Source organism: Silurus aristotelis, assembly GCF_946808225.1.
Source record: "Silurus aristotelis genome assembly, chromosome: 13".
Lineage (NCBI taxonomy): Eukaryota > Metazoa > Chordata > Actinopteri > Siluriformes > Siluridae > Silurus > Silurus aristotelis.
Window position 1 is genome coordinate 19260346 of NC_139586.1, and position 25530 is coordinate 19285875.

At 35.4% G+C, this 25530-nt stretch overlaps 1 protein-coding gene across 2 annotated transcripts in view; it reads right to left on the reverse strand.

Moving 5' to 3' along the window:
* Nucleotides 1–25530, reverse strand: part of ntrk3b (neurotrophic tyrosine kinase, receptor, type 3b) — a 135774-nt gene that overhangs the window by 19510 nt on the left and 90734 nt on the right. For both annotated transcript variants that reach the window (XM_083559122.1, XM_083559121.1), the window contains 2 exons: nucleotides 11628–11816; nucleotides 45–175 (listed from right to left, as the gene is read on the reverse strand). In XM_083559122.1, the coding sequence (XP_083415248.1) occupies nucleotides 45–175; nucleotides 11628–11816 (320 nt within the window). The remainder of the gene's footprint in view (nucleotides 1–44; nucleotides 176–11627; nucleotides 11817–25530) is intronic.

The window sequence follows — 25530 nt, forward strand, 5'->3', positions numbered from 1 at the left end:
CTGGGCTGAGGTAAACAGGGTTGGCTGAATAAGACACAACGCACCTTGACAGCTACCAACATCTTCTCCTTGGTAGGGCTGAGGTTGTAGCACTCAGCCAGGAAGACTTTGCCAAAAGCCCCTTCTCCTAGCTCCCGCTTCAGAACAATATCCCTCCGCTTCACATGCTGAACATCTAAGAGAGAGAAAAGGTGGAGTAGAGAGAATATTTGATGAAAGATGTGTGAATATGCCAGTAAACAAATATATATCCCTAAACTATAAGACAGAGAAACAAACTTGGATTCAGTTTTACCATCTTTGCTATCAATACCCATTTATGAGCTTTTGCTGAGAATGTTCATTGTTTACACATTGGTAGTTGCCAATTCAAGCATGAGTATCTATGCCTGGGTGTGATAGTGAGTATACGATGGATATGTGTGGGTGTGTTTTTCATAGTGTGTGAAAGGTCACTTCCTGTGCAGATGGAGCTCTGGAGGTTTTATTTACTCTTACAACTGGATGTGTTTTCCGCATTCCTCTGAGCACCCTCAGAAAACAAAAACAAAAAAACTAAATGCAAATGAGAGTCAATTGTAAAAAGCCTCTTTAAACCATCTGTGGAAATTCACTTGGGGCCATTTAGGCATCGGCACTCAGTCATTTTCATTATAGTGGCGCATATTAGCGTTTCTAAAAAATGCAGTTATCCTCATGCATGCAACCGACGCCTCTGGATATAAACACGTCCCCAAATATGACCTTCATTTCTGAAAGTAAAATGTGATGTCTCAACTTTTTTTTTTTTTTTTGGGTTCACTATAAGAAATGATAAATATAAACACAATTCATTTCATGTTTATTTGTATAGCACTTTTAACAACGAGCTTTGTCTCTATACATATAAACACTATATAAACATAAACACTATAAATCAATATTTATATCCAGATGTCCCTAAAGCGACTTTGTGAAAATGTCCATTGTGAAATATAAATATAATAAATTATATTTCATTGCCTTTATCCTGTATATACTCCTGCGTAAAAAAAAATGTCAAAGTCAAGTCAAAAATGGCAAAATATAAAGCTTTTAATGGTCTCAAAAATAAACTGGTCAGGAAATTAGCAAGAATTAAGCAAATGCACTCATGAGACCTGTGCCACCATTTGCTTGTTTACTTCTGCTGCCGTAAAATGTTTTAATAGCAGCAAGAAACAGGGAATTTCATTTATATGACACAAATGTCTTTTTTGTACACAAAGGTAAATGAAGATGATTATTAAAATGCCTAATGTACAATTTACACACAAATATATGGATGTACTACATTTTTCAAAAATATCTTCCCAAAGGATTTAATTTTAAATTTTCCAAAAAAACATCTGTTGTTTTTTTCTTTTATTTTATTCTTTTACAAGGTGATAACAAGCTCATAAGTGAAAGCAGGTACAGCAAGAGATCTACACTATTTGTTTAATTCTTGCCAGGTTTTCTCAACCAATGATTTGTTGTCAACAAACGGCTCATTTTGAATAATCACAAATCTTTTTCTTATGTGTCCAGCAAAGCACAAAATGTACTGTTGAGTCTTCACACCAGAGCTGTCCACCCCATTCTCACACTATGTCCAGATTTAGACCAGCCTTGGACTTCAATCCATCAACAGATAGACAGTTAACTTATAATATGTAGTATGAAGTACTTTGCCAAAGACAAATCTTGCTCTGCATCATAAGTCACTATAATTAATTACAATGTGTGTGATTTGTTTTTAAACTCTTTGTACTTAAACTTTTACGGCAGTCATTATGACCTGAACTGGAAATTTTGTTGTACTTTTTTCTACTCCAGTAGCGGATTGGTATAACAGAACCTCAGAAACAGTTCTATACAAAATGGTAATGCGATGCACCAGACAGCAATACAAAGTTATTATTTGTATAAAGGTCTTCTGTAAATTTTTAAAAACATGGATGTTTATTGACAGAAGTAAAAACTGTTACAACTACATTTATAAATAGACTTAGCAGGATTGCTCTGATGTGAAGACTCTACAGAGTACATTTTATTTGTAACATATTATATACACACCTGAGCAAAAATAGGCAAAATGGCACAATATTTATCTACAAATACAAATTTGATCATTGCTGTTTTTATTTACTTATTGAAAAAAATAATTTATGAACTTTGTGTGCAGATAACTCTATAAAAAAATTTTCATCTCTGTGTTTATATCATAATTGCTTTATGTCCATTTATATAAAGGTTTTTATAGTAAGTTACCTACTAAGTAGTTTTATTGAATGAAATATTATTACAATACTCATACAGTATGCCAAAGTCACATCAGGGAAACATGTGACTGAATTCTGGGAAAACTGACAAAAGTATCAAAATTTCTTCATTCTTCATTCTGGAACTTTTGATGACTGTTCTTGTTAACTAAGCAGGATTTTCTTTCCCCATGGATGTGATCAGTTTAGGACTGAATCATCAAAATTTACACACTCAGTACAGACTACAGCAGATAAACCTGTAAAATCTCTACATGACCTAATTCAAATAAATGTAAAAGCACAGATGTTAGCATGAACATATATCATTTAGGTTGAATTCTTTACAGGCTTGCATACATTTCTTTCATGAGTAGATTAGGTTATATATCTAGAGGTATGTGTGACATGTTTTGAATTAAAATACACATTTTAAATGCAATTGACTTCTCACTGGGATGTGTTAAACAAAAGCATATACAGTATAGTGGAAAATGTTAGAATAGATATGAAGGGAATTTCCTGCCATTTCCACACATATGTGATAACCAAGTAGATGACTATAGGTGACCTTTATAATTGTCTTTGCATGTCTATGCATCTCTGGCCTACACAATCTAGCCCGTCATTAAAAATTCATTTCAATTCCATGGAAGTTTAAGCCACTGAATAGCTAAAAAGTCACGCTGTGACCTTCTCAGCCCTGTGCTTAGACTCTATTCTGCCTGACATGTAAAGCACTTTGGATAATACTCTTTGCCAGAATTCATACAAATGTAAATGAGGCATTGTACATGAGCTAAACATGCACAACTGCTTTGTCCAAACGTATGACAGTTAAAAAGATTACTGTAGTTGCCAGCACTTTTGTTCCCCCGATTTTAAATGTTTTATTAAGATTAATGTTCGCCAGTGCTTTTGGCCAGCAACATGCTGGGAAATTCACAAAAAAAAGGACTGTGAATTTGTCTGGCTTGAAAAATCAACAGTTACAAAGGCTTTTGGAAAACGCTTGCAAAAGTAACACATTTTCCTCACACCTCCACCTCCAAGTGGCTCATTAAAGTCTAAAATTGATCAATATTGGAAAAGCAGTTCAATGTAGACTTCACTTGTTAAATTAACACTTACACAACACTCACAAATAGCTAATGTGGTTGAAGATACTGTTTAGACCTCTACATAATAAATCATATGTGTGGTGATGCATGCAATAGAGAATCATACATATTTTATACTGCATGTATATCATTATATATTTTTTCAGTCATGTATGTCATCATGTGAAGGCTTTAGAATCCTGTTCTTAGCAAAAAGAACTGGAGCATGGTGTGGACTTCTGCTGTTGTAGTGTATCTGCCTCAAGGTTTAATGTGTGCATAAGAGGCTTTTCCAGTGCGTTACATTTATAACAAGTGGTTATTTGAGTTACCATAACTTTCCAGCCAGCTCAAAACTGGTTAGCACAAACTTTGTGTGTGAGTCTCAGGAGATCATCAGTTTCTGAAATATCAGCCCATCTGGCACAGATTAGAATGTCATGGTCAAAGCCACTAGGATCACTTGACCAGTATTCCCATGATTTAATGTGTTGCACTTTTGCCACATGATTAGATAAGTGTATAATTGATTGGTGAGTGCCCTGTATATTCACACAAACTCCAGTTTATTATAAAAACCTGTACATTCATATAGTTATCTAATGAGCAGATACTGTAACAGAAGCACAAAGCATAAAATCATGCAGATACAGTTCAAGCGCTTTAGTTAATGTTCACATTAAACATTGAAATAGATGCTAACATGGCATGTTTTTTTCTTCTAAATCTGCTGGTTTGAGTATTTTAGAAACTCTGATCATCTTGAATTTTCACATACAGTGTCAAAATATATATTCTACCTGATTCCTCAAAACATAAATTCCTTTCCTATATGCTAGAAAGCTATGCTGAGAGAAGACAGAAATGTGGCACATCTTGGATTTGATCACAGCATAAAACCACCAAACCTTTGCACCATACTTGTCCATCCTCAGCTCTCACAACACCTTGTCAGAATTCTGACTTCCGCCCACAAATCTTTGACAACAGAGGGCGAATGCACTCGAGCTGTGAATAGCTTCTCATAGCTGCAGTTATTGCGTTCATCAGTCGTGCACAGAGAATGTAGGAATCTAAGACGATAAACAAGAGGACGGGTCAAACCTTCACTTCTGCCTCAAATACCTAATTTATATTCAATTATTTGATCATTAAGTGGTCCGCTGGTTTTGTCCCATCCTCTAAAAAAGCCATGTCATCAACAAATCTGACAGCACATGGCTCGATGGGTTGCCTTAACCTTCCTTTCTGCCATTCCAGATCCTGTTTGCAACACATAATGCACACTTCTTCCAAAGAATTAAAGGCAATATAATGCCAGGTTCAAAGATAATTAATACACTAAATTACATGTTAAAACACAATGGGTTTTGTACTCTATGTTTGCTGGTTATTAAAAGAAAATATTTGTCATGACACCATTATCGACTACCACTTTCTTATTTTGTTCACTGCGTAGCTATAATGAGGTCAAGTGCACTCTAGATCTGAGCAGTTGTACAATTATAATTCATAACACTAGAATTTCTATAGAGAAGTTCACATTTATTTGGATTCACTTCATTCACAGGTGCTGATGTCTTTGTTCTCTTGTCGTTGCTAATAGCATTAAGTCCTTATCAAATTTTACCCAGGCTGGTCGTCATAAAAACAAAAATTATTACTGTGTTCTTAATTATCTCCATTCAGCGGGCAGGATGTGATGAATCTGAGTTAGTTTGATTTAAAAAAGTCAAGACAAAAGGCAAAAGGATATAAAGATTTGACTCTGAATAAAAGAAAATGACATTTCTAAAGGTTCCTTTTCAAAACATCCTTTCTTTCTTTCTTTTTTTTTTTTTTATCTTGGGCTTCAATTAATGCCAGACTGCCTGATTTTATTTCCATTTTTTTATTTCAAAATGATCTACTTTTAAAAGTGACTTCTAATCTTTTTGCCTTCTAATCTTCTTCCAGAATGATCTAAGTGCTCTGGGTATTTTAAAACATACATGGGCTTTATAATGTGAAATGGTAAGTGATGTAATTGGAGGACTAATTCAGGCAACAGCTGGTAGGTAGAAAAAAAAAGCTGAGAGATATACAAGCACTTTAATTGAGTGTATAGCTAGAGGTTGAGCTTGTGGATCTCTGGTAAATGCAAATGGGCTTCTATAATGTATCATGTACAAACAACTGGTTTGAAACAGAAATAATTTCTGTTTCTTTACTTGTATATGTGTCACATGTTATTGACATTTTCCATCAGCTAGGAGTAAAACAGCTTAGAACGTATGAACACGTCCAATAAAAAAAGAAAAAACACTTCTAAAAATAATAATAAAAAAAAAAATGACACATATTAGGCTGCTATGGAAAATCTGCCATGAGGTAATGTCATGTCTGTTTATTTACACTTTCCAGTTTTTTAAATCCCGTTTTTATTAATGTTACTGTCTTATAATTAAAACTAATGGAATAATGGTTGATTGAAAGCCAGATTAAAAATTAATAGTGAAGAATTATCAAATATTCATTCTGGTAAAGATGATTCTGTTAAAGAATGCAATATTGAGAAGAGATAGACTCTGAGTATGTTAGCTAGCAAGTTAGCTGGGATGAAAGGCAGTTCCTCTGAGAGACGCAGAACCCCTGGAGTCTGGCCTCAGGCAAAACACGGGAAATGAAGCTCCACACAAATGCAGAGAACTCAGTGCCTGGATTTTGGCAGTTCTTTCTTTCTTTCTTTCTTTCTTTCTTTCTTTCTTTCTTTCTTTCTTTCTTTCTTTCTTTCTTTCTTTCTTTCTTTCTTATACATTTCTACCTTATATATTTATTTTCAATTTTTTTTTGTATATGTAGTATATTTACTAAAAGTGTTGTGTCTGCGTTCCACCTCTGCCTGTTTGTGTTTTGACCTTGGTATAATCATGCCTTTTTTTTTTACCCTTACTCGTCTGCACATTGATGTCTGCAAGGGATACGAACAATTGATTCTCACGTAAGCCCAAATACATCAGTTGCATTTAGAGAGGTTTATATGTCAAGTGGTATGTTATGTCCGCTCTTATATCAAACATTAATGATTGAATTTTTCCATTTTTTATTAATTTTTTTTTATGGACAGATGAGTTAAAAATGGTCCTATCTATAATGAGACTCTGAGGGTGGTGGTGATGGGGGGCATGTCTAAGGCAACAAGACATGCAGAATGAAAATTTATTTCAATGTTGTACCATGGGAGACTCAGCATGGAGTCAAATAAATGACATCTGACTGACAAGCTGGAAATATTTTTTCTGCTCAAAGAAGCTTGCTACAGCATATAAGTGCATTTATGACACATCCTGATGATGTTTTGACTAGTGCATTCATGACAGCTGGGAACTCAATATTTTCAGAAGTTCCTACTTCCCACCTCAGAGTGTTCCTGAGACCTCACAGTAAGCTAGGATTGTTTGGCTTCTGTATGAGTATAAAAATCCCCTGAGTAGCTTTTAAAAAGCCAGAAATTGCTGGTTTATTTAGGTATAAATGACAATAAGGTCTGTTGTTAGGGTGTGCTGAAGGAAATATTTAATTTCTGAGTGATTTGCTGCTCTTCCCATCCTAAAGTTGATTATTTTCCTATAACAGCACTTCATGATTGGGTGCATTCCTTTATACCACAAGAACTTTTCAGCATTAGTGAATTGTTTTAATAGACTTTCTAATCTATTTATAGATATGTTTCCTGCTATGGAACTCCACAAAACAGTCTGTTTTTTAAAGTAATATGGGATCCAAAATGCCGCTTGTCAAGTTACAGAGAAACAACAAACCCTTTCACCCTGAAGATTTTCCCATTTCGTAAAAGTTTTTACACAGGATTGAAGCATAAAACCTTTTATCCATTTGTAGCAACATTTTAAGTTGTGGAACATCTCTGAAACAATCCCTGATCCCTCAGCAGTAAAACTTTTTCCATGTTCAGAAAAAAGTGAATGCAGAATGTAGATTACAGCAATTCAGCATTAATAGCTCTGAATTTCAGAGTAGGAATTACTATTAGCTAGAGGGCTAAAAGTGGTTTTGGGCTGATTTGGCTATTGGAAACTCCCCAGTTTTTACTTGCTCGTAATTATTACTTATTAAAATTAAGCCATAAGTGAAATAAACTATCTTGTGTTCCTAGGGGTTTATGCTAACAATTTTATGTAAGCAGAACCTTTCTGAATGTTACAGTTGAAGGAACATTTGCTATTTGCTGCCAAATTTTTAGTTGTAGGTGCATATAGCTAAATCCTCAATGTTATGTCTTGCTAACTTGGATTGTTGCATAGGCCAATTTCTTTCAAGCAGATATTTCTTTAAGCAAACAGGAATATGAATTCAACAACATTAAAACTTTTAAATAATGAAGAAAACTGTAACTGTTTTTTGTTGGAAGAACATAAGAAGTTTCTTACTACCTGCTTTAATTACTAACAGCTTTATCACTTAGATCACTGGTTAACTGTCAGTATTATGAAGAGGGACTACATTTTCCACACGCCACTGCATTTTCATGTTTCATGCCACATGACTTACTGCACCTGATCATCTTTCACTTATTCACTCATAGCCATAGTACTTGTGTATTTATACCTTTCTTTTCATTGTGATCTTTGCCTTTCGTTTGTACTTTTATGATTGTTGTTGGTCGATAAATCTATGATTGTAATTGTTTCATTTTCAAGTTATAAGTTTTTATGTTTTATATTATTTAGTACCGTAATTTCCGGACTATAAAGTGCACCCATATATTACCACTGAATTTGACAAAGATTTTTATTTTAAACATAAATAAGCCACACCTGTCTATAAGTCTACATTGAAACTAATGAACTTTACACAGGCTTTAACGACAGTCTGTAACACAGGTGAAATATGTTGTGGCTCCTTTAAGAGCAGAGCGGTATTTTGGGAATAGGCTGCCGCCACATTTTTCCGCTATTAATACATGTGTATGTGTGCAAGACCGAGGAATATGTCCTTAATATTTTCTGATGCTCATTTCTAAGTTTCTTTGACTAACCCGTAACACTGTTGCCAAGAAAAATAAAAAAGCACCAAAAGAGTTTTGGAAACCTGTCTGTGCTTATATGATTTTTGTTGCAACTGGAGTTAGCGAGCTCTCCCATGACCCAGACTCAACGCGTTACAACGGCTTGTATCTAAACAGTAGCCTACCAAGAAAGTTATTGTTCATCGTTGTGCGTAAAAAAAAAAAATACGTTTTTTCTCCCGATGCCATGCAGCTAAGAACAAAGGTGAGGTGCGTTTTTTCGTTTACGTTCGGAAATTTCATTGGTCTAATGTTATGGGGCTCAGTTTTTTGGCTTGAAGTTTGTGAAACCGGGAAAAACCCAGGAAAAATTCATAAATAAGCCACTTCGTTGTTTAAGCCTCAAAAGTGGGGAAAAAGTAGCGGCTTATAGTCCGAAAATTACGGTATGTTGTTTCTTAGTTGTCTTCAAGTATAACATATTTAAATATACAAGCCCTTGCATATAAACCATGTTATGTGACAAACCATAATGAAATGCTATAATAAACAGAATGGTTTAGTTAATCACCACTGTATATACAATAACCACATGTACAATGACCAATTTCTTGCTTATTTAGACTGTGATTATATTTTAACACAGCATCTAATTCAAATACAAGCACTGAAAACTTACAATTCTAAGTAACTCTTGTTAAGTCATTCAATTAATTATTGCTCCTTCAGCAATGTGTTTATTCTTAAAAGGTAAAAACACTCACACAGTTTTAGTCTAAAGGAAATATCGTTAGTTAGTCAGCATATATAGAACTCCAAGTAAATAAACAAACTAGTACCACAAAATCCGGATGAAAATATTGCTTCCCAGAGAAACGCACTTCATCACCATATGAAACATATTGTCTGTTTTAAGCCAAATTGAAAACAGATTGAGCCAAATGTGTTTCTAATTTTAAACAGCAGTCTAACAGTGTTCTAGAGGCAGGAGACAAAAAAAACATATGCATACCTTTTAAAGACAAGTGTCACTGCAAAATTGCACCCTTGTTTGCATGACAGTTGTTTGATGACCGTGAGCCATAAATAATTTATACCATCTATAATAAATAGTGTATTCATTTATTTATGGGAGCTTAATTTCAATTTCTCTTCCTTCTCTCTGAGATCTCCACATAGCCATCACAGTGCTCACAGTGAACAGACCACTGCAGTGTGCTGGGAATATCAATGTGTGTGTGTGTGTGTGTGTGTGTGTGTGTGTGTGTGTGTGTGTTCTTTGCAAGTAAAAAAAGGGAATTCATCTCTCTCAATGAACTGGCCTCCTTTTACTGTTTGTATGTGTGACTAACATCAGCAAAGGACCTATGTGGCAAAAGGACATTTTCTGATTTACCTAAAGGATGTAAATTAAGAATGTGCATTAGGATTAGGCCTACAGATGCGTACACCACCGGGAGACACAGCGAAGCGAAGAATAAATCTTAGCAGCACCAATGATCAAAAGAGCAGCCAAGAACCTCCATTTAGCCAACAATAGGGTGATATTTGTGCCAGTACAATTTGCAATGACAGCAGGACTGTGCCATGCATGAGTCATCTAGTTTTAATAGGAGAGACTTCATCTTATCCTCAATGTACTACACATACTAGTTTAGTAATGACACTATACATCGAATGTAATGACTAGAGCACCCGCCTACAGAAATATTGAGGTGTGTTTTTTGACCTTTCCAAAGCCGAACGCAAACAGCAGCTGTGTGCAGATATTAGTGGAAGTGAATAATAAGGATAAAAGTATGCTTCTACAGTATTGTGCCAAAAATAAAAATGCTGTTAAGATCTGATTAATTGAATTAAATAATAATAATGTTAACAATTTGATCTCTTAAATTACATACAATTTCCCAGGTACATCTCATAAATTTGGATTAAAAAAAATAAATACATTTTAAACCTCTTAAAAAACCTTCTATATTTTTCAGGAAGACTTTTTTCTCTTGTCACTTGAAAAAAATCCAGTGCTCAACCCAAGATCACAGGGTGTGAGGAGGGAATACAACCTGGATAAGATCAGTCCTACATAGAACAACATGCATACACTACCTTCACACACTCATTCCCAAATACCAGTGATGTATGTTGGCCAATCCACCTACTGGCATGTTTTTGGAAAGTGTGAGGTGAACACAGAACGTGTCAGAAATCCACAAAAACATAAGGAGAACATGCATAAAAACTCAACACAGAGCTCAGGACAAAACATGAAACACTGGATCTGTCATACTGCACCACTATACTATTCTCAAATAAAAAATATACATAATAATGCCTAACAGTAATGTATCTTCCTTACTTTATAATCTTTAATATGCAAACTCCAAGGATGCGTTAAGAAAACTGTAAATTGTTACTTAAAATACTTCGTATCTTTTTCTTATATAAACATAACCACAAATGCATGCATGGGAATGTAAAACTGGCTAGAACCAACTGGGCTAAGCTAATTCTATTTTTCTTTACTTTTTTTTTTTTTTTTTATACAAATTTTAAATACATTTGCTTATTTGCTTTTAACAAATGGCTAGATTTAAAATTATTTTTTTACGTTGGGGGAATTAAAATGAAACATGGGACAATTAATGGTCACAAAAAAGAGCACATCTGAGAATATAATGCAGTCATTCATTGCTGTCAAATCTATAAACTACCATTAGCACTGGAAATACAGGCGCTTCTAAACAAAAAAGCTACATTTTACATGGAGGGTTTATTTTAAAATACACATTTTTTTTAAATGTTTCACTTTATATTATTTTGAGTTCGGTAGAACTACTAGAAAAAAAACACTGTTGAATTGTTCGAACAATTAGTCAAATGGCACTTACACTGTTTATCATGCTTGCTATTCAAAAGAGGCCCAGCATGATTAAAGGCTTGAAACACTTAAATAAAAATATAGGAAGCATGAATGGTGTGCATTAATGTCTTGCAATAAAAAGAGATCCTGAATAAATGAACTGTGTCTGTTCCTGACATGCCTAATAGTTTAATGCCTATGCAATGAGACCCTGTAGTGGAATTGGTCTTGGCTGCACCATTCAGTATCATGACCAGCTATTATTGACAGTGGCAAAAACGTTTAATGACCTGCACATAATCTCTGTAATCTGTGATCTGGAAATTGAGCTCATAAAGAATGAATCGAATTCCTCATATATTCAGACGCACACAAGGGAAAGTGATGTATAGCTGACTCACGGGTGGTTGGTTTGTTACAGTTGTGTCCATGCCGGAAATATTGCGGATTCTCCAACACGGGAATACGACTCATTCCAATCACCACGGCATCAGGACCGGCATCCAGAGTGCAGGGCGTGATGATTCCATGATTGACATGATGAAGTGGACTGGCGGAGTCTTCCTCCCCACTGATCACTGCTACAGGCCCTGGATAAAAAAACAGGACATTTCAAATGCATTTCAGAGGAACAATGAAGACAATAAGGTTTGTGACAGTGTACCATTACATCAGCAAATAATAAAACATGACTGGGCATGTCTTTTGAAGAAAACAATGAACAATGGAGCAGTATAACAGTTCGACCTGATTTGGCAAACTCAAAAACATAAAAAAAAAGTTTTATATTGTGGTGGTATGTCCATAGAACAAGTTAATATCACTTGTTTTATCGCAGCAAAGAATTTCTTTCACGAGCCTTTCTTTTTTTCTCTCATGAAACCCTGATTGTCATGTTACAGTGCAACATCAATGCATAATCCTTCATCCTTTAGACTTTCCTGTCTTTCTGAAGTTATAATGAGTAGTACAGACTGAAATAAACATTAGACACTCGTTCCAAAACGGTTAATCCAAATTTACATTTTAAAAATCTATTTATTTAGATTGTAGACTTTGTCATGTCACATTTGACACAGTTTACCCAGGATAAAACAATATAAACTGAGTTACCTCCAATATTAAGCAGGCAGTCAGTTAAAAAGAGCGAACCTCAAACTTATTGTGCATTAAAGATAAATGTATAATAAATCCATGCAATCTATGAACTCTACTTGGCCTTGAAAAACATGGCCGCCCAAGAACACAACACTTGATCTCTGTAACTCTCTCTTACACACAAAAACACATACACACAAACAATCATTTACAAAACCCTGATTTACCGTGTCATCTGGTTCATGACATTTCCCTTTGCTTAGATTATAGAATAAAATAAATGATAGGATTGTTAATAAAATGTACAAACTATGTACACTATATTATATATTAGAATCAGAATTAGTTCTACAGACCATATGTACCTGAGCATACTCAGTAATTTGTTTCTGGTTTATTAAAGCAAATCAATAGTGCACATTTTCACATACAGTATTATTCTTAGTAGCATTAGTTACGTGGTGCATGGATTTGTTATTTTAAGTATATTAGTCAGGGGAAAATAATATATTATCTTAAAGCTGGAACAACTTTTAGAATCAGAATCAGGCATTAAACATTACTGTCGTATAATGTAATAACACTAACAAACACACAGAGATTCACTTCCAAATAAAGTGACGACGGGCCTCCACCTCAGGAGCCAAGAGGGGCAAGCGCTCCGAACATAGCCATCAGCAGGGTGCGGAAGGAGCACGCTGAGGCGGTGCATCCCAGCGCAGCAAACAAGGAGGCGTGGCGTCCTTGTGACTAGCGGCTCATCACTGTCTTCAAAGCCGGCGAGGCGTATAAAAGCCAGCCGGGAGGACAGTGAGTTGGGCTCGCACCCGCGTGGTCTCTCATGGCACGGAAGAGACGGAAGAGACATTAGAACACTATTACCCTTTCCCTTTCCCCTCTCTTCTGGTCCCCTATAAAAACACTTAACCCCAATTTAAGTTCTCCCGTGTCTGTGTTCAGCCTGATGCGGCCGCGAGTCGCCACGATATGCTTTAAGATAACAGATCCGCAAATCTGATTTACAAACAAATTTTCTCTGTAATACATAGTTGTATTGTTATATATATTGTTTATAGTGGTGTTCGCTTCCAAAAATATGACACAGGTGCATGTTTCTCTAGAATATCTCACGCTCTTCCAACCCTTTATTTACTAGCTGCTAAGCTTTAACCCTAAGTGAAATTTTTATCTGGTTCTTGCGAGCTGTTAGTTTTCACCCAAAGGAAACTGCACTCCAGTGACTCTGCTATTTGATTGACTATCTTTCTCATAGACCATCCTGAAATTGAGTGCGACTTTAATGGAAAGTCCGCCCCTTTTCGGCTATATTGATTCTACCTTCTGCCTTTATAGCACCAAAAACCTTTTCAAAACATTTCCATGCAATCTGTAGCCAAGATGCACATTCTGATTCATGCAAACCCCTTAGGCACTCATCTATGTTTACTACTAAGCACACTGTAAACTGCAGCTTCTTCACACGGGGAAAATATGACCGTGGTGAGACAAACCAATTACAGAAAAACAACAGGAGAGTTCAAAAAAAATAAAAAAAAGGAAAGAAATAAAAACGTTCTTTTTAACAAATTTAGCCCACTGGTATTTTTTTTGCCTGTTTTTCTTCCTGGAAAAAATTTTGCCAAAATCCCTGGCTATTAATATGTAGTATAATGCAATTTTCAATAGTACTTACAGTGTAAGTACTTTTTGATTGGTCAGGAATCTCCAGGAAGCTCAGAGGAAATTGCATGCCTATGGTTTCCTGCCTAATTTACATTCACTGTGATGCTGCATCTCTGCAGCATGTTGAGATGAGACTAGTCCAACTTCTCTACAGCACTCTGACCTTGTCCCAGTGAAATGGCAGTTCTACAGCACTTGACCTCGAACTGGTCACTGCCCCCAAGAAAACCACTTAACCCGAGTAACAACGTGGCACTCAATGTTTCTCTCTGCTCTCATCAGGGTGGCTTAAAAATTGTGAATCCAGCTCACAGAGACCTCATCCTTAATTAAATGGGGAAAGCAGCCACAAGTATTGGTAGAAATAGTGAATCAGGTCATAAATAAGTAAAAACCTGTGGTGAATTCTTTGACCATAATTAAACAAGGGGAAAAAATAAGCCATAGCGGTGTTATTAGTCATGTTGTGCTTTTGAAATCTATACCATGGACACTCATGAGAATACCTTCTGAATTTTTTTATTCAAATGCCACTCTGCATAAAAATGACCTGAATAAACTAAAGAGCATATTGAAAAGCCTGTGTGTGTTGTTTTTTTTTTTTTTTCTTTTTTACCCGGAAAAAAGTAATCATGGAATAAGTTAGATCAGAAAGATTTCTTAAATTTAACTTACTCCGAATTCAAATAAATTGAAACAAATTAATGTCGTGTTTGGATGTTTTCTAGGTGCTATTCATTTGCCAAAAACATCACCCTTAAATAAATGAAGAAATGAATAACGATTTCAGTAAATTTGTTCCTAACATTGGTACGTTCAACTTTATTTGCATAGTCTGAGGGAATCTCATTTTAAATTTTTTAATTGTTAATAATAATTAAAAGATTTATCTTTACTTCCTGAAATTGTGATAGGAGCTGATGTGACTTTTCTCTCTATTAAAGCACTGCCAGTGGTATAAAACTGTGGTGCATAATTTTTGTCTGAATTTTATTTATTTAAATTATAACCTTGTGAATGGCCTGAACTGACACTTTTTTTTCTACCATAACAATATGCCATTATGCAGTTATTATTTTTGTTTGTACATGCCTGAGTTATATCCTAATTAATTTATTTTGAGATGTTTCCCAAAATGCACAAATTGACCTGATCAGGCAGTTATTAAGAAAGCTGCATACTTTTTTCTTTGTCTCTTTCATATTCACCAATTTGCTCAAGCCTGCATGAAAGTATAAACACAGTAGCCTCAACCAAATATCCTGTGGTTTCTTTTTTTACATGATGTCTTTTAAAATGTGTCTCCTATGGCTCCTATTTATATTAACACACATTGTCTGTTCATTTAGATAATGAAATGGGATACTATAAATAATGAACTAAAGACAATTATAATAAAAATGCGACAGTCAACAAAGCCACAATATTATTATAAAATTTTATATATAAAATTTTCCCATTTGGTGTAATAGTTTGAATAGTTGTTCGGAAAACAAATCTGTACTAAGGTCTGTGAAGAGGTTGTTAAATAAAGATTTACAATCAATATGTTCATGTATTACAGTTTACTATTAGTGACATAAAATTATGTCTAATAAAAAAAAAAAAAATGTGAAAAAAGTTTAAAATGTTTTTTTTTTTTCTAATATTTCCCAGAGGATACAGCACATTTTTTGGCAATGCAGAATGGGTGTCATTTTTATCCTGAAATGTAAATATACAACATTTACAAGATAAATGCCTAGTCTATATATTATAGTGTACAGTATTTTAAGCTTTACTGTTATACTTAATGTTTCTCTGTTTCCAGTTAGACGTCTTGGGAGGACATCAATATTTACCGTCTTTCATCAAGGAGGCCTCAAAAAATTTATGTTCTCTCCATCAGTGCAATTGTTCATTTCGTTTATGGCAATGTAAAATGCATTCGAGACATAAGGGAGGGCAGGGAGCGCATATCGGTTCACATAAAATCTAAATCTGGAGTGTGTGCATTTCAGCTGGTGATGGTTTGTCTCAGAAGTGTTGCGCAATAGCCTTAGGGGTGCTGTGTCAACGAGATGAATAAGACGTGAAGGTGAAAAAAATGTAAACGTTTTATCAGATAGGATACGGTCAAAAGAAAATCAAAATGGAATTCGGAAAATCCTTGTTCATTGTATTAAACAGAGAATTAACCAATATCAAGAGCTCCATCTATGCACGTGTTACACTTCTCGAGTGGCATAGTTAATAACTGGCTGTGGGTCGTAAAATGGTAATGAGAGAGTGCTGACAAGTGTAAGAGTGATGTCGAGCATAAATAAAAGGAGTCAAATCTAACTAAAGAGGGTTAAATATAAGTGTACAGTTCTGGGCAAAAACAAATGGACCAAGCATTTGGTTTTAATAACAAATCCCAGGTCAGGAAATTTAACAAATAGTGTAGATCTCCCCCGTTGATGACTAGATCTTCCCCTGAATCAGTTTATTACTCTTAGCAAAGAGCTTTCATGAACTGCATGAGGTGTAGCACATAACCAAATAATAATGAGCCTTCAAAAATGCCAGTGTTTCTTGTTTGTGTTTATTTTACATTAAGGATTTTAATCATTATTATGTTTTTACCTGTGTGTAAAATAAAACCCTATAAGTCAAATATCTTGTTTTAACCTTTTCACAAACAGTTAAATTAAATAATGGAATGGTGGCACAGAAGATCTCAGAAGTGCATTTGTTTCATTCTTGTTTATTTCCTGACTATTGATTTGTTGTTAAGAGCATTCAAATATTTTTTTGTTATTTTGATATATTTTTTTTGCCCAGCAGTGCATAAGCAAATTGCTGAAAATCATATGCAATGTGCATTAAATGCCCTGTATAAATAGCGAATTGCTAGAAAGCAATAACTTTTTTTTTCAGCAGGAGTGGGATTCAAGTCCTCTGCTTATGTTGGCATTAAAGTGATGGAGGTTATATTCAGGTGTCATCAGTCACTCGGCGGCCAGCAGAACAGAAAGGTGCTAGAAACCTGATAATACAGCATTGCTCTAGGCAGCTGGGTGGTGTACACCAATTGAGCTCAGGGCATTAAACATTTACCTTTTATTACCAGCTCAGAGGAAAGGAGAGAGAGAGAGAGAGAGAGAGAGAGAGAGAGAGAGAGAGAGAGAGAGAGAGAGAGAGAGAGAGAGAGAGAGAGAGAGAGAGAGAAAATTGAGATAGTTGTGCTGGCCACTGTAAAATCACCATCGATCAGACCTCGGAAATGCCCTAAAACTCAGCTGCTCCATCAGAGCGGAGCAAACTCCCTTCACTGAGTCCCACTCAAAGGCCACCATACCAGGACCAAAACAACAAAACATATACACACAGGTCTCAGAGATTGCGTGCTTAAACTGTAGACGAATATGGTGCCGATGGAGCAATTTTTACAAATAGCAGGGAGGAAATCATGCATCAGGATTTTACATTGCACATTCCAAAGGCAGAGTCAGGCTCATTCAATCAGAAAGCTCATTTTCACTGGTATTATCATTGGAATGTGTATGTGATCTGTAGTCAGGAAAGAGTGTCATTTCAAAGCAAGAATCATATCCTGTGAAATAATAAGTTTTTGAAGCTTCTGACTGATTTTTTAAGCAGTAATGAGAACAGGAAAAGACCAGATATATCTTCCTCTTAGCCTTTAAAGGTGCTCTAAGGTTATTTGATGTTAAGACAAAAACATCACTTTATCCTTTCACTATATCGAATAATCAAATATTTATTCATCACATAGCAGGCACTCACATGTTTAGTCATAAATATACGTAATACTACAATGCATGATTTTTGATATAATCCAGTTAATTGGTGACAATTACACATCGACAATTGTCTCATTTTTCAAAAAGCAGGTACATGATTCTATTGTGAGAGAGCGCAAGTGTTTGCAATTTTTATATCATTTATTGTTTGTTCTTGCATCAGCTCTCTTTATGAATTTTAAGAATGCGAAATGTAGCAAAACTCCGTCTTCAGCAGTTTGGAACACTTAGTGCCAGAGGCTTCTACTTTGTTTCTTTAAAAATCCAGCAATTTCAAAAACCTAGGCAAACTTATTTGCCAGCTTTTATTTTTTATTTATTTCATTGGGTTGAGAGCTTAAGCAGGTTTGTTCTATGTGTAGCACTTCTTTGGAATGAAATTAATCTGACTGCTACGCTAGTGCCAATCAAAACGCTTTTGGATGACACTGTCATCTTTAAAATTGTCATGATCTTGGATGCAGTGTACATCTAAAGAGAGAAGGTGTTGTGATGCAACATTTGAACCAGCAGCATGCTATGATATGCGCATTTCATGCTGTTATTACCTTCCACTATAAATATCACTTGAGGTTTTTGGAAATGAGAGCATATGCTACAGGCTTCTGGTGCCATGCAGGCCAAGCAGGGCATTTGTTCTTGATGTTCTCTGACTCTTTTAGGTTTGCATTCTGGCTGCTATTCGGGCAGAGAATCCTCTCTTTAATGTTAATGAGGCTAACAATATAGCGGAATAACAAATCCATATGCCACAGGAATATATATATATATATATATTTAATATTTCATATGCTATGTATTCAAATGCAACTGAATCAGGACTGAGCACCATTAAAACTATTTTCTGTACATTAAGTTATAAAATAAGATCATACATTATTTAATATAAAATCCTAAGCATGGTTAGCTGAAGGTTAGTCTATTCAAATGCATGTAAACCAGGTTATAACACTGTAAAGCTCATACTGAAGTCAAGTGTGAGATCTTTTAGGCTCTCGTGTTGGCATCATTAACATTTTTTCTTGCGTGGGGAAATATAAGAAACTAATTATACCTCAACCTGTCACTGGGGTGATTCATAAGTGCATACCTTTCGTGCCTTTTGTGCCTTTACTCCAAAAACTACTTATAGAACATTTGTGTAAATGAATCATTTGTAAAAGTTTTGTTAAAAAGGCACAGTATAGGGACATTAATGTTATTTTTCCTTAAGGTTCCTTATGGACAAAAGTAAAGACTGAATGAACGCTGTTTCTTGTAATCTCCAGGCAACGGACATCAAATTTTATACAAATTAATAACCAAAATAAAATTGTGAATTTAGGGACTGGATCACAGTGTGGACCAGGGCTATCCACCATGACCAATGCTCAATTTTTTATTGGCTGATATACAGAAGGTTAGGCCTGTGGGATTGAGTTATGAACGGCTTTGGACATCACTTGTCAGTAAGTGATCTATGAGATCTGTTGTAGAGTTTTTTGGAACAAAGAATAACAGCTACAGATGCCTGGATGACCGGATTCGCCGTCAAAATCTAATGTCGAGAAACTAATGTCTGTGGAACGAAATGAATAAAACATTGAAAAAAAACCTGCTTTAGTTGCACAAGGACTGTTTATAATACACTTATCCTAGCATAACTGTTAAAGTTACTTACTGCTAATAATCTAACCAGGCATATTTATTTGCCTTTTATTGTTTTGTTAGAGGCACTGCACTGTACATGGACTTGCACACTGCTTAATCACAACAAAGATGAACATCAGTCTGTGAAAACATTCAAAAAGCTTTAAGTTAACATCCTTAACAAAGGCATAGGTCTTTAGCTTATATTGTGCTTACAATGCCTGACAATTTGGTATTTTGCTGGCAATTAATTATCTGACACTGTTTTGCAGTATTCGCTTAATCAAGATTCTCACCAATGTGCAGTTAATTAAATCATGTGAATTGTGTGTCTGGTTAAATAAAATGCTTCAGGTAGGAGGGCCTGAGGACACCAGTAGTAAATACCATTGGCGAGATAGATGAATTTAATTATTTATCAGTTAATTGTACTGGCCTTTTCAAGCTTTAACTTTAGTTCGATTTAAAGGTTATATAAAGTATTAAAGGGAAATATTTGTCCTTTCTAGGCACATTAATTGTAGTGAAATATGCATCTGTTTACTATCAAGCTCATGTTTGCATATTTGTCAGCCTTACATTTTATACAATAAAAAGTGATTGCAGGAAATTTCTGCGGAAATTTCTGCTGCTTTTGCTATAACAGTATGTTTACTGGTTGCAGGATCCTTCTCTGTAGCCAGTTGAGGTTAATTCTAAACTAGGAGCTATCCATTATTTGCTGATTAACATAGTAATATGCTAATTCATTTGCATACAATACAATTGTGCTACATTCCATCAGCCTTGTGCCTGCCCCCCATTTAAAATGACATACAATTAGAAAGTGGTCATAATGGTCCCACAATCAGGAAGAAGTGGTTTATTTTAATTCAACTTAATTAGTTTGCTAGATTAGACAATAGACACTGTAACAAAGTAGCTTTACAAAAGTCAATTCTTTTTTAAATGGTGGTCTGAGGCACACTTCTTATTGAAACATGATGCTGTCCACACTGTGTCTTGAAACTATCTGCTCGCAACACTCTATGCCATTTATTGTGATTGGTTTAACTTGTCAAATTGCCTTCCGCTTAATGTTTGATGGCGGTGCGGAAAAGGGCTGTTATGGTTAGTATACTGATATATAAAGCTACACTTTCTACTATAGGAGTAGAGTGCTGTAATCAGCTCACCTTCGCAGTGCTTGCACTGACACTATTGCAAAAAAAAGGTATTATATCCACAAAAAAAACTGCAAATAGATCCCAGTACCTGCAATTTTGGCAAACCTGCATCCCAAAAACATAAGAAATTTTATAAATGTAAAATCAAGCAATTCCAGACACCTGTATTCAAACCAAAGTGTGAAAATGACCTTGGCTGGAGATTGTTCCTTCATAAGACACGCTTCTTCCTCATGTAATGCTCTCATATCAGATCATGTTCTATAACTGGGACATACAATAATAGGTAAGTTGAATAGTAGATGACTCCCTTTCTGTGTTGAAATCAAATTGCATGTTGGCCAGAATGAAAGGAAAATAACTTTAATCACACACACACACACACACACACACACACACACACACACACACACACACACACACACACACACACACACACACGAACACAGCACAGCTCATACATAGCCAAATAAAATCTCCCAATACACACATGGCCTAGCAAGGTCTAAAAATACAGCTGTAGCAGATCCAATCGGAGAGGTGAGCCAGTGTCACGCTGAATCTGGGTTAGGATAATGGGCTCAATCAGTCGTCAGGCCGAAAGCAAATGTAATTATTGTTTGAGTCTACTCAAGTAGCAGTGCAGGTGGCTGTAGGAAGCATTGTCTCAGCATTTTTTTTTCCTCAGAGGATGAAGCTGTAGTAAAAGATATGCAGCTAGAACACTGTAAGATTTTTAACTGGGTTGCACCAAGATTTTGTGAAGGACACACACTCACACACACACTCACACACACACACACACACACACACACACACACACACACACACACACACACACACACGCACACACGCACACACACACACACACACACGCACACACACACACACACACACACACACACACCTAAACCCTCAGATTTGCAAACTGTATAGAAGTGATAAGCAATTAAAAAATAAATGGGGACTTGTAAAAGCACATGAAGTTTGTCATAATCTGAGTGTCTCTAATCTTTAAATTATCACATTACTCAACAGCATACTGCAAGGTTTCTAGATCTACAAAGCTGATTTGGATGAGTCGTTTAAAATATGTACAGTCTGCTGTCAAGTTAATTTCATTAGTACAGCTTCATTTATTACTTAATCATACAATACTTTCTAAAAACATGCACATTTGAAACAGTATATCATGTCAAAAACATGTACTTTTTTGATAAGGAAGGAGGTGTGTTCAAGATTATAGAATTAACTGTAATTAACCAAACTATCTAACATGCCATGCATGTACAAACGAGCAGGGCAACTTTTCAAACAAAAACCCGCCATCTTTTATGCATTATTTTGTAATGGATTGTTACCATCTAGAAGGAAATGACTGATCATAGCCATAGAGATTTTATTGATATCCCACAAAAGCTTTTTTCAAAAAATAATGGCAAATCATCAATCAGCTTCATGAATCCAGATGGTTCAGAAGAAATATGACTAGAGGCAACCCTACAGTAGAATGTGATTGTTCATTACTAAGAATATTATATATTTTTTTAACATATAATGGATTTTTTTTTATATATCGCTCCTCAAGCAAGATCCTACCTATGCTTTACTAATTTAGTATAAACATTATTACAAACAATTCAAAAAAGAAAGAAATTCCTAAAAAAGAATAATAAAAAAAAAAAAAAAAAAAAAAGGTTTTCCTTACAAGCAAAAAAAGGTTCTCTTTAAGGGTCTCTGTAGAGCAGAGGTTCCTAAGTTTGATCAAAAACACATTATAAACCATTTCAAAATATCACACCAAAGTGTAAGTTGCTAAAAAAAAAAATACAAACAATCAGGACAATGTGTGTTAACAGTATAGATGCATTACTGGCAACATAATATTTTTAAAAGAAGGTGATGATATATTTCCCAAAAATATTTCCATTGCAGAGGTTTAATCAATCACATGCCTGCTGCCTAACTGACAACCTTCGGCTCTAAGTAGGCAGAGACTCACTGAAGGCTGAAGGCAGGGTGCAATGCAGTTTTGTACAGTATGAACCTTTCATAGGGGTCTTTAGGTTGATTCTTTGTTTGACACCTTTTATCTGTTTACCATTCAAATAGGTACAATATGATACCTAAAGAAATAACAGCAGTAGTTGAATTATAGAGTGAAATTACATCTCTACTGCTAACATTAAGCCCTTTCATTCAGTTGCTGTTTTTAAAGCAGATCCGTCCTATGCACAATCAATCACACAATCAACTAATATACTCCTTCCCACCCAGTAAAATGAGATGTATTGCCTCTATTGTCTAGCTAGCTACTATTAAACCATTAGCTGAATTGGTATAGATAGGTGACCATCATTTCTAGCTTCTTGAGTTGTATAAATATCTTACAGTTCTGTTTTTTGTTTGTTTATATTTTTTTATTGGTCATAGTAGGGAAGCTTTTAATTCATAGAGAAGCTGCACAATAAGTTTAGTACGTGTTCAAAGAAATCTGGACTTTTTCTGCAGGATACATGTTTCAAAGTCTTACTCCAACAGTTCTCATACATGGTTCCTGGGTGCTTAAACCACATCCTGACCTTCACCAGTATTGTACAGTCTATTGTAACATTCAAGAAACATGTCAAACCCCTTTCTTTTCTTACCACATCACAGTGGTATATTGTATGACATTATTATGATTTTCTTTTTTTTAATTATTGTTTTTTTCTCCTTTAATATGTTTTTCCTTCACCTGTTCAGTCTGTACCTACTGTATTGTATTGTTTAGCAATTAGCATTGAAATGGAGTTTCCTCACTTTACTCATACAGCTGTCTTGAGCTATTTTTGAAAGGCAAGCATACCCATGTAACTCCTGCATCAAAATTGGCTCTTGTCGTAGCGCTATATTTGGATTGTACTTACTCCATGGGTAAGCTGCTTCAAACACAAGCATCTGTTGAATGAATAAACGAAAATAAATAGAAATAAATAAACTAGCATTTTTATCATCAAAAATGGCAAAACTCGAAGTCCTTAAATGTGCACTGGCCTATCTAAAAGTGCCACACAAAAAACCCACATTCACACCTTAGCCTATTTGTGGTGATATAAATATTCAATGTGGAGGCTGCGGAACATTGCCTCAGGCTTATCTGCATTTGAGAGAAAGCAAACAGCCCTCGTTTGCTGTTTCAATAAAGCCCTGGCCAGCATCCTTTTCTGCATCTTATTTTGCATGAACACCTTCCAGCTCTCCTTTGCAATCTTTTTGAAAGTTCTTTTTTTGCTATGCACAAACCGAGACAAATAACTATCATCTGACTGTAGAGTCTCCTACCAATGTGGCTTCATTCCAAACCACTCATGTTTCAAAATGAAGATTTTATATCCACCGTCTTACAAGCAAGAAAGCATTAAGTTGTTAGAAAAAAAAGTGTGTTCAATCACAATAAATTATACATTTTTAAAAGTAATGTTATTTAAGTGAGAATAAATAAAACACTTGTTTAATTGTTGCTTTTCAATAATTAATGAAAGTCTTGGAAACTCTGAAGCTGTAAACCATATTTGTTCACTAGCAATTCTCAGTTTGGGGAAGTCACAGGATGTCTTCATAGGTGTCTTTTCTTCTCGCTTACACCAAGGAAAAATCGACATGTTTTGGCCTGCGAATTGATCTGGCTGTCTCACAAGTGGCTCCCTCAATGTGGAATGTCATGAAGGTACACGATGTACATAACAGATATGTCTGGATAACATATATAACAGATAAGTTTTTTAGCTGATCTTCTTGGAACTGTAGAATTTACAGAGAAAGATGCAAAAATCAAACAAACAAACAAACAAAAAGTCGATAAGCATCAGTTTGGCGGATGGAAATGCTCTATTGATGAGAAAGGTCAGAGGAGAATGGCACAGACTGGTTCAAGCTGACGAAAAGGCTAGAGTAACTCAAATAAGCACTTTTTACATCCTTGATAAACAGAAAAGCATTACTTCTGTCCACTCCTGTCAGCCAAGAACAGGAATCTATGGCTACAACAAGAACAGACTCATGCAAATAAGACAGCTTAAGATTGGAAAAAAGATCAGAAAATGTTTTCTACTGTTTGTCAAGTATTTGGCATACAAGAACTCCAGGATCTCTAAGTTGCCCTCAGAAAGCTTGAAAAGGAAGATCAATGTAAAAGATGAAATGGATCTTTGATGCAATGAAATGCATCTTGGCTTTTCATATGGCATTGCTCTCTATGTATTTAGAAACAAAACAGAAATAGAATATATAAGAAGAAATCGTGCTGTAGATGTGCTCTGAATAGCCACACGCCCAATGCTTATTTCTCGAAAACTGCCATCAAACACTCAGCTAGTTCCTTCTCCAATAAAAAGGGGACAAATTCCTTGAAAGATTTAGAGGGAGAGACAAGATGATAAGCAACCACACATTTTTTATTAACTATCCTGATTATAAAAAAACGTTTATCCCACCTGTTCCCTGTCTTTCACATTTCATCTTTTAGTTTTCTGTGTAATGTTCATTAGAATACACCCCCTACCACCACCGAAGATCAAAATAAAGCAAATGAAAGCGCTTGGACATAAAAAAGTGCCAGAATTGTTCATGTATTCCCAGTGGAGGAACGGGCCAATCAAAAAGAGGTCGCTAACAATCAGAGCAATCCTTTTGTTTGATCCCCGAGAGAGAAAAGACAGGAGCTGGGAGCCCTGTCTAACACACACACACACATGCATGCACACATGCACACACATTGTGTGATGACATCTTTTCTGTGAAAAAAACCAAGTGAGATTCCCACCCACATCTGGGATTCAAACAATTAGAGCTATTTTCAGCAAGCATTTTTCGTAGAGTAGTGCTCAACAAACACTACAGCGCTTGTGTTAAATAAGAGCGGTTTCGCATACACCCCTGTGACAACGTGTCGTGTTCTT